Here is a 10,585-nt window from a genome sequence, read left to right as displayed (position 1 = left end):
AAAACTGTGGCGTAACAGTTTCTTTTACGTTTCTAACATCAAAAACTAATAGCTGGAATTTGTTTTTTGGGGCGAACTGTAGCGCAGTGGAAGCGATGCTGCTGCACAGCAAAACTGTTGTGAGTGTGTGCGTATGTGTTTATGTAGTTCATGTGGTTCCGCAGTGCACCGGCGTCACACCTACAGTTCTTGATATGACAGCACTTTTCCTCTTTCTCAGAATTGTGAACAATTGTTACAAAGTATTTTTTCACTTTAACATTTATACATGTGCATTTGTTTTTCTTCCACCACCGACTGTTTTGTGCTGCACATGTTCACACTTTGTAAGCACTGTAGCAGCATGTGTATACAAGTGTCTGCATCTGTCCTCCTCTCTCTGTGAACTCCCTTTGTTGTAAAATACAAAAATTAACACAGAGAGACTTCCAGTTACTTCTTGTCATAACAAGAAATGAGTAGATTCAGTCTGGTTGTACTTTTGTACACAATTACATACATTTTCAATACCCGCTTCTTCCACTGTCACGGGTCATGGTGTTGCTTGAGCCTATCCCAGTGGACTTGGGGTGTGAGAAAGGGGACATTCCGGGCACGAAGCCAGTGCATCGTGGAGTCACCTTTTCTGAATGGCATGTAGATGGATGGATGGATGGATGGATGGATGGATGGACGGTCGGATGAATGGACGGACGGACGGACGGACGGACGGACAGACAGACAGACAGACAGACAGACAGATCGATACCGTAGATTGAGCGGTAAATCGAGGGCTTCATCTTATGACTCAGCTCCTTCTCTGCGGAAGCTGTACCGATCTGTCTGTCAGTCTCACCTTCCATCCTTCCCTCACTCGTGAGCAAGAGCCCAAGATATTTAAAGTCCTCCACTTAGGGCAAAGAGTCTCCATCGAGCTGAAGAGGGCACACCACCCTTTTCCTGTCGAGAACCATGGCCTCAGATTTAAAGGTGCTGATCCTCATCCCACTCGCATCACTGCAGCAGCATCGGCTGCACTTCGAAATTCTCTCCATAACGATTATGAACAGAACCGGTGATAGAGGACAACCCTGCCGAAGTCCAACATGCACCTGGAACAGGTCTGACCTACTGCCGGCAATGCAAACCAAACTCCATCTTTGGTGATACAGGGATCGGACAGCCCTCAGCAAAGGGCCCCGAACCCCATACTCCCGAAGCACTCCCCACAAGATACCATGAAGGACACGATCGAATACCTTCTCCAGATCCACAAAACACATGTGGACTGGTTGGGCAAACTCCCATGAACCCTCAAGCACTCGATGGAGAGTGTAGAGCTGATCCAGTGTTCTGCGACTGGGACAAAAACCGCATCGTTCCTCCCGAATCCACGGTTCAACTACAGGTCTAATCCTCCACTCCTGAAGAGTGAGGAGTGTGATGCCCCTATAGTTGGAACACACCCTCTGGTCCCCCTTATGAAAGAGGGACAACCGTCCCGAGCTGCCAATCCAGAGGTACTGTCCCCGACTGCCATGTGATGTTGCAGAGATGTGTCAACCATGACAGTCCCTGCAAATCCAGAGACTTGAGGTACTCAGGGTGAATTTCATCCAACTCCAGTGCTTTGCCACCAAGGAGTTTGACCACCTTCAGCTTGGGCTATGGATGGGTCTACCTCTGAGACCTCAGGCTTTGCTTCATCTGTGTACTTATGTTCAAACTGAACAAACACAAACTGACTAGCACAGAAGTTCAATAACAGAACACCACTTGTCTTCAGATCTGTGAGGCTGTTCATCCCAATCACCCCTTTCCACTGTCATTGCCCACATGAGCGTTGAAGTCCCCAAGAAGAACAGTGCAGTCCCCAGTCGGAGCACAATTTAGTACCCCTCCCAGGGTTTCCAAGAAGGCCGGGTATTCCACACTGCTGTTTGGCCCGTAGGCTGAAACAACAGTGAGACACCCATCCCCAACTCGAAGGCGCAGGGACGCGACCTTCTCGTTCACCGGGGTGAACTCAGCATATAATGGCTCAGCTGGCCCACATCAGCTCACCGCCTCTCACCTTGGGCAACACCAGAAAAGTGGAGAGTCCAGCCCCTCTCAAGGGTTTGGGTTCCAGAGCCCAAGCTGTGGGTGGGGGTGAGCTCGACTATATCTAGTCAGTACTTCTCAACCTCCCTCACAAGCTCTGGCTCCTTTCCCCCCAGCCAGGTGACATTCCATGTCCATAGAACTAGACTGTTTGACTGGGTATTGGATCGTTGAGCCCCATGCTGACGACTGCCACTCAATCCACACTGCACCGGTCCTCTATGGTTTCCTCGGCAGGTGGTGAGTTGATCAGCGTAATTTTATAGTCCCATTGTCTTAAGTTTACATGTCAATTAAATTTAAAATTTAAATTTCTATTGTCTTGGGTTTTTAATTTTATTTTATACACTGTAATGATCCCCTAGGGGAAATTAATAGCACACTGTAGTGTTAGTAATTCACACATGCATATATTAGTGTGTAGAGGCCTTGAACATACAAACACACACCAGGGGCCTGTATGCAATGAAATGGGAGGTAGGGTGGCGGGCCTCTCCTGCTTGGTGCGCCCAAATGATCTTGGAACATTCCCGCCTGCTCTATCACTTAGCAACTGCCACCCCTAAAATATATAGTGATTGGAATACACATAAATAAATACTAGATAAATAAACACACATGAGGAAAACTGACAGGACAGGACATATACTAAAAAACGAGACATTGTAAAAAAAAAAGATTCAACTAAGGAGAGATGGTCAACAAAACAACTAAAACATACAAAGAGTAGAAAAGAACAGATGGCAGGGGGCCCACGTGGTAGGCAAGGTACATCCATCCCTCTTCCACTGTAAGACAATGTGATGTTCATAACTACATTTATCAATTCAAAAACAAAACACTGTAATTTCCCAATATATTAACCAACATACCAGCACAACAGTGTAAATATACAGTGTTTGCTGAAGTAAAGAACAGACGAACCAGTTCTGCGGAGAAGAAATGACTGAGGAGAGGGCGACCTCTGGTGAGACATGACCTGTAATGCACCTTACTCAGGTCTGCTGTTGTATGGCGACCAAAAACACGATGGTGTAGCTGAAGAAAAACTCGTCGATGGTTTTCAAATAATATAATGTATTTTACTATACAATTTTTTAATTTAGTCATAATCGGTGCATTAACATGAATCTGATCATCTGAATAATAATCTGAAAACAAATTCAACGGCTGAAAACAGGGCACTATGTAATGATTAACGTTTATTAGTCACTCATATGCGTTACCTGATAACTAATCAGGGTTATAGTCATCCCCTTGCATTCATTTCGTCACGGAATAGGTGATGTCAACCCATTTATCTATTTATGAAGTCAGGTGACCAGGAGCTGCTGTTTTTCCCTGACGTCCCTTTGGTCATCGCGCTGGCTTCTGATTGGTCACAAATCACCAGCGGTTATTCAAGTAGCCAATCCGGTATTTTGTTGCTCTCCGCTCGGTGCCAGAGACTAAAAATTACGTCACGTCACTTCAGACGCTGTACGCACTGGGTTTTCTCCAGCAGAGGATCGGTCAATGCGGTAAAACCGACAACTACTGAAGACAGAACAAGTGTCTCACTCCAACGGAATTGTTGATACTGACAAACACTGAAATAGTATTTATTCAAAGGTGGGTGGCTCTCAAATGTCTGTAATTCTTATTTTCTATGTTTAGTCGGCTCGTTTATCATGAACTTACGGTGCTGGATAGCGCTAGACGGCTATTATTGGTTGGGGCCTCAGGTACTACTTCCTTTGCTATCAGCATATATTTTTTAAAAAATGTATTAATAATCTCACCTCAAATGTCACAGTACTACTATAAATATCGATGTTCATCAGCTTAATACTGTAATATTAATTCTGTAATACTAAATTTAAGCAAATATAAACTAGCATAATAGCCTTAATTGGTAATATTAACGGGCTAAATGTTGCGCAGGTTTTAAGCATCAGTAATATATTTTTGTGCTGTTTTTTTTTGTTTTGTTGTTGTCGTGGTTTGGTTGATTCTTTGCCTTTGCTGATAGCTGTTTGAGTTTAGTGAGACACTTTGTTCTCATCCTGCCTAATTAGGCCCAATGGGGTCTTAATGTACAGCAAACCTCACAGCATCCCATGTTACCTCCGGAGAGAGTGAAAGTAAACACATCCAGCCAGGTAACACGGTCAGTAAGCACTGGCTCATTTGAATAGAAACCTATTTGTATAAACCTGGACTGCATAGACTAGTTCTTGAGACCTGCCCTTTGAAGCCATTAAACTAATGACTTAATGTGCTCTTGAGTAATAATTCTTCAGGGCATAATGTCTTGAAATTCACATTACATTTTGTACCTCTTTTCTTCACACTTGTGTATTAAAATAGGAATGTGTTCATTCATAATTCCGTCTCTCCCATTATCATGTCAGATATTTGCATTTTACATAACAAACATATTTAGTATTTGTTCTAACTCGACAACAGCAAGCAGTCCTTTCATTATCTACAGAGGAATTGTTTTTGATTGAGGTTAATAAGATCCAAGTGTCCTTTTTATTATTATGCTACCATCACAATCACGCGCATGTTAGTAAATTGACTGGACCTTTATACTGCTTTGTCAATACATGCATGAAATCATGTTCAGAGGGATTTAATAGAGTAGATAGAGGTGTCTCTGGTTTCCACCCTGTGTGTGTTTGTGTATTACCACCATTATACTGTTGTGGAAACACTGGTTGAGCTTCCTCAGTCAAACAAAGGAAAAGCAGATGACAAACATGCAAATGAACATTGAAAGTGGACATTAAGGCAGTAAGCACGATTTCAAAGTTTGTAGATCACCTCTGACCAAAACTTTATCTTATTTTAATGGCAGGTTTATATGGATGCAATAAAATCAAGGTGAAAAAAATGTGGACTTTAGTATTTTGCAGTGTGATAGATGTTTTATTGGTATGCGATAAAGAAATGGACCACTCATTAGTAAGAGAGGTGAAGGAACAAAAGTGTGACAGCCATGAAAGTATTGTCACTATTTAAGAGGAGAAAGAGACCCCTCATAATCATGGTATTTAACTGCTTTGAATTACTATGGAAACACCTCACCAGGGATAATTCTGCTCCTCCTTGAACCTATAGCAGCCATGCCATCTGTCAGTAGGTGTATGAATACACTCACTTGGTGTCACTACAGTAACACATTTCTTTTGCTGGAAGAAATTAGAAAACCATTCCTTTCACAAAACCACCATCCAAATTTCACTCAGACATAGTTGTTAATAGAGCAGCAATACTTAGTTGTGTAATACATGAGATAAAAAGTCAAATGTTATACTTTGAACATAATACATCTGATACTGGTTTCACAATACAGATAAAGGCGCTGGCAACCATTTTTAATTTTGTCTACCAGTTATGTAAGAATCTGCTGTCTACTTTATAGTCACAGCAAGCACACTACAGTAGCAGGTAGTTGATGATTTTCTTTGTGTATGGCTAATCCAGTAATGAAGGCTTCCGTGTTGCTGGAGCTGCACCAGGATGTACCTTATCAGAAGTTGGTGGTAGGATGGGAAATGCAACGCCCTCTCACGAGTTGTAGCATAAAGGGGAGGAGAACCTTTGGACATTTTGAATTGCTCCTCTTCTAAACACGATAAACAATAAAAAAAACTTCACAGAGAGACAACAACATCGATGATAATAAAATAATTCCTTTAGTCTTTCTTTCTTAAACATATTACTTGCTGATGCCATCTTGAAAACTTCTGATTTGACGCTCTGCCTTTTACACCAGTGTGTTTCTCAGTAAAGGAAAAGGTATGGATATCGAAGCAGTTGAAGGCTCTAAGCTCACTTTTGTCTCATTCTATCCTCTTTATCTCGTGATTCATTTGGTTATCTGATGCTGATGCCAACTGCTCCATTAGGCTCGGCAAGGCTAGGCTTCTAAGACAACTTCTGTTAACTAAAACATCATTTTTGAACATCAAAACATCATGTTGCTGTCCTATGTGTGGAGACTATAGCTCTGAAACTATAATGGTGTGAAATGGCAGTAAATGAGCTGACGGATTAGGGAAGTTAATGGAAGTTAACTACATCCTTTAATTTTTTGTTCTGTGAAACTGCTGCATCAATCTTTGACTTTCTGTTTATGTTCTGTTCCTGTGACTTTGGTTTTCCCACAGTCCACACAATGCCACACATTGTTCTGATCTTTCACTTTAATCAAACAAAATGGGAAGTAGATCCATTATATGTACAAATAAAAGATAACTGAAAACCATGACTAACAAATAAATCCACTGTACTACACTATACTATACTATTCTATAGTATTGTATACTATACTATACTATACTATACTATACTATACTATACTATACTCATTATAGAAAAACATTTTTATTTGAAGTACTTTGTATTATATTGTATTTTTCTGATGTTGTTGATAGGACACACAACTTCTACCTGCTGTCGCTATAGATGTGGTACTAAATGACAAAATTCAAAGGAAAAAGTGTCATTACTTACAGCATCACTGCTTTTTTTCTTGTTTTTTAGGTTAAAACTAAAGATGAATTTTGAGCAGCCCCCACCATACTCGAATGATGGTCCTTCTGCTCCCGGCTACGCAGGCCCACCGCCACAAGGCTACCCACCTCAGGCTTACCCTCCACAACCTAATCCAGCCTACCCCAACTACCCTGCTGGACCTATGGGCCCAGGTGGTCCATACCCAGGCCCAGGTGGTCCTTATCCTGGCCCAGGCCAACCTCCTTATCAAGGTTACCCTGGACAACCACAGTATGGTTGGCAGGGGGGACCCGGTCCTGGGCCTGCGTATGGGGAACCTCCGAAAAACACAGGTGAGCAGCGACACACAGCATCCTCATAAATGTACAGCACGTCTCCTCAGCTGGTAACCAAAGCTTTCCATGAAGTCCACAAGGCTTTGTAAATAAATCTTTGGTTTGCATGTATGAGAAAGAAAAGATGCTCTGGTCATTTCACTTGGAGATCTACCTCACATAGATGATGACTTACTGACCTGTGATTCTCTGTAAATCAGGTACTGAGCACAAGTGACTCAATTTTCAGGTGATGCACATTTTATAAATGATTGTTAATTGTAAAATACTGCATAGGGTCTTTTTTACCCACAAAGTAATTATTTTTTTTATCAGTGCTAAGTTGTTGTGAGTTTGTTAGTATTTAAATATTTTATAAAATGTAACATCTCATGTTAGTCTCTGGTGATTAAGGCTCAGTTCTTCCTAAGAGTGATCATCGCTTAGCATTCCAATCCCTACAATGAGCCAAATAGTGTTTAATACATAGTTCACCTGTTTTCCAAAATTAAATTGTTGACCAATTTAACCTGGACAGCCAGCTGCCATCCAGCTAACCAGCTCTATCGCCATACCATGGAGCTAAGAATAATACAATGATCATAGGAGAAGAAGGTGACATGGAGTTGTTGGATAATTGTTTTGCTGGCTTAATAGATGAAAGAAGTGTCCCTTTTTTAATTAGCTAATTTGGGTGGCTAACTTAGTTTTGACTTACATGAAATGAAATGGAGTTCTTAACTGACAGATGGTCTTTTTGAATTGAGTTAGCGAATGAATGCTTTATCTAACATACAGTATAGTTACCATTGTGAGGTTTTGCCTGTATTGATGTAGGGTAATTTGAGTAACATTTATTTTGTTAGACAGAAGCATAATTCAATAGCAGTGTAATTTTGCCTAAATAAAACGTCTGTTTGGATTGTTATAATAAAGGAGTTCCTGATCCCCTGACATACAGAATTCATGTAAATGTCAGACATAATGGTTGGAAAGCCACTAATGAGTTCAAGTTAATAATACTGTGTTTTAATTGGAAGTAGTAAAGTCGCAGAACATATGCAGAAGGTATACATATTTCACCTATTGTCACAGTTGTCATATTTTACTTGTGGAATTAAGTGATTCTGCTGCCATGAATTGAAATGACACAAATTTTAGTGAGCATATTTTTTTCCCTATATAATGGGAATAGGGCTGCACTGATCACATGACCGATGAGAGCAGATGAACTATAATTACTATTAGTATAGGCTGCTGGCATGTTTGCTTATGGCATGTTTGATCAAATTTGAAAGATTTTGTTTAAAGCAAAGGGCTCTTATCGCAACCTGTTCCGTCATCTGCACAATTGACTGGGCTAACGTACCGCTAACATTGCAACTGGAGCTACTCTGTCATAAGTCTGTAAGTCACTGCAATGAGCCTCAGAAAGGCAGAGATACAGAAAAAAAACATCTATTTCCACCGAACCATAATATCTGACTTTGAGATCAATGGCCAGACCGACCAAAATGGGTTCTTAATTTCTTCATTAAAAAATAGGATAACTAATCAAACTAATTAAATTATTATTTAAAGTGTATTTGTTGTGGTGCAAGAGCGTTTCTGTACCTGGCATTTTGTGAGTTAATTTGGTTTGCTTAAAACACTGTAAAAGCCGGCAAACCTGTCACTTGCTCACGTCTCCCAATTGAAGCCATGGAACCAAGAGTCATTCATAAGTCTGTTCATGAGTGGTATGTGACTGAAATGGATCAGGTGACTTTACCTCAACATTAGAAGGCTGGACGTGCCTCTGAGCCTGATATGTAGTGCACTACATATCACCCAACCCTGCTGGTCACCTTGGTCACACACTCCCAAGTTTAATTAGTCACTGTGCCTTGCTGAGAAAAGCTAGGTGGGTGTCCTCCACATGAATCATTAATCAGCAACACTGGGACGTGGAGGTGTATTTGTTCAAGCCTGTTGTTCGACCTTTTTTTCTTGTCTGGAACAGATGGTAACGTTCACAAATGAGTAACGCAATCCTTTCACATGACTAATTTAGATATATTGACTGAAGATGAAGTAAATGGAAATGCCTTGTTGGAGGATGGTGGTGTGTCGTTCTGTAAGCTCTCATTTCATTGGTTTAATTATACCTCAGAGCAGGGCTAATGCTACTCAACTGCAACTCTGTCTAATCATGGCTCTGGGCTGCTATGATATTGCCATGGTGACGTGTCTCACGTGGAGAGCGTAATTAGAGGAAAATCATAGCAGCCATGGTTACAGTTGAACTCACTGCTGAAGACTTGACATTGATTCTGAAAATTATGGTTTTTTTTAATACAATTTTAGATAAGGAATCACTAATTGCTTTCTTTGAATTGTCTCCTTTTCTTTCCCCTTCTTCCAACACCTTGTCAACATCTATTCTTTCCTCCTACACTTATCTCCTTTTTATGTCTCCAGTGTATGTGGTGGAGGACAGGAGGAGAGACGACACAGCAGACACATGCCTGACAGCCTGCTGGACAGCTTTGTGTTGCTGCTGCCTTTGGGACATGCTGACATAACATATTACCCATTTGTTCCCTTTCATTACCCTTTTGCACCCAACCCCTCGGTTTATGTGCCTCAGTCCTCATTACCCTCTCCCCAACCTGCCTTAAAGCTTTCGCTTCCTTGAAAACACCTTTCTATTTCATCTGAGTCTTAAGCTTACCTGTAATTCTAAGCATTGATGGTATTAGATATATACGTCTTGATGTGAGGCCCTCAGCGCTGACTGACAGACCCTGTTCAGGGACTACTCTGTAGCACCTTGTAACGAAGCTTCTAAAGTTAGAACAACCTGAATTTCACACTCACACTCTTTAAACCAATGGGCCACACTCACAGACACACAACACAACACAATGTAGATACACAATCATGCATACGCATTTACAATGTATTTGGATCTCAGGTTCATAGTTTTCTGGCACTTTATTATAATTACCTCTGTAAAATATGACTCTTGTTTGCCTTGTCATCTCCAACCCTTCAAAACCCCCTTCAGCTAATCTACTTCCCACAGCCAAGGACAACCCCGGTTCCTGGACCCTCCATACACCAAAGGCCACAAAGACTTTGCTTGAAATGTCTCCCTTACATTTGCACAGATGCTGTTATTGCTTGAGCCTGTCTTCAAGTGTCATAAGAGAGATTTATGTTTGATTGCTGTTAACTTTCGTTGGTCACTATGTCATAATTTTTTCATCGTGATCTTGTTATAAAAATATTCCAATATTATTCTGTTTTACTTTGCTGATAAAACTGAAATCACTACTTAACAGAAATAACCAAATGATCTGTAATATGCATTTTTTCTTTGGAAAAAAATATTGCATTAAAATTCTTCTCCCATCAGATGAAAACCTTTTCATTATTTGGGGAAATACAACAAACTGTATGGGATGAAGTGGTTTATAGGATGTGAAAAGAGAGTAGAGATTATAGATCGGTTACCAGCCTGGTTGGATCTATTCAGCTATTTATAACTCAGTTGGTCATGCATGGTGTTGGTCGCAACACAGCAGCTTGTCTAATGCATTATCAATTTGTGCATCAAAAGCGTTTCTGTTTTACTGTTAACTCTACGCAGTTAATAGGGTACTGTTTTACTAGTTATTTAAAAGGTACATTTACTTGTT

At 40.8% G+C, this 10,585-nt stretch overlaps 1 protein-coding gene across 1 annotated transcript; it reads left to right on the top strand.

Moving 5' to 3' along the window:
* The first annotated feature begins 3,538 nt into the window (after nucleotides 1-3,538).
* On the top strand, nucleotides 3,539-10,303 carry LOC137602548 (cysteine-rich and transmembrane domain-containing protein 1-like). The gene is made up of 3 exons (XM_068325385.1): nucleotides 3,539-3,693; nucleotides 6,616-6,920; nucleotides 9,363-10,303. The coding sequence occupies exons 2-3, from the start codon at nucleotides 6,629-6,631 to the stop codon at nucleotides 9,464-9,466; spliced, it is 396 nt and encodes a 131-aa protein (XP_068181486.1). The 5' UTR covers nucleotides 3,539-3,693; nucleotides 6,616-6,628; the 3' UTR covers nucleotides 9,467-10,303.
* Nucleotides 10,304-10,585: the final 282 nt, after the last annotated feature.

This window comes from Antennarius striatus, chromosome 10 (genome assembly GCF_040054535.1).
Source record: "Antennarius striatus isolate MH-2024 chromosome 10, ASM4005453v1, whole genome shotgun sequence".
Lineage (NCBI taxonomy): Eukaryota > Metazoa > Chordata > Actinopteri > Lophiiformes > Antennariidae > Antennarius > Antennarius striatus.
This window is presented reverse-complemented; position numbering and strand designations above follow the sequence as displayed.

Bases quoted from the DNA above. Each gene is read 5' to 3' on its own strand.
- LOC137602548 (XM_068325385.1), top strand. From the start codon at position 6,629: ATGAATTTTGAGCAGCCCCCACCATACTCGAATGATGGTCCTTCTGCT. The intron at 6,921-9,362 runs GTGAGCAGCGAC...TTATGTCTCCAG, and splicing joins GGAACCTCCGAAAAACACAG to TGTATGTGGTGGAGGACAGG.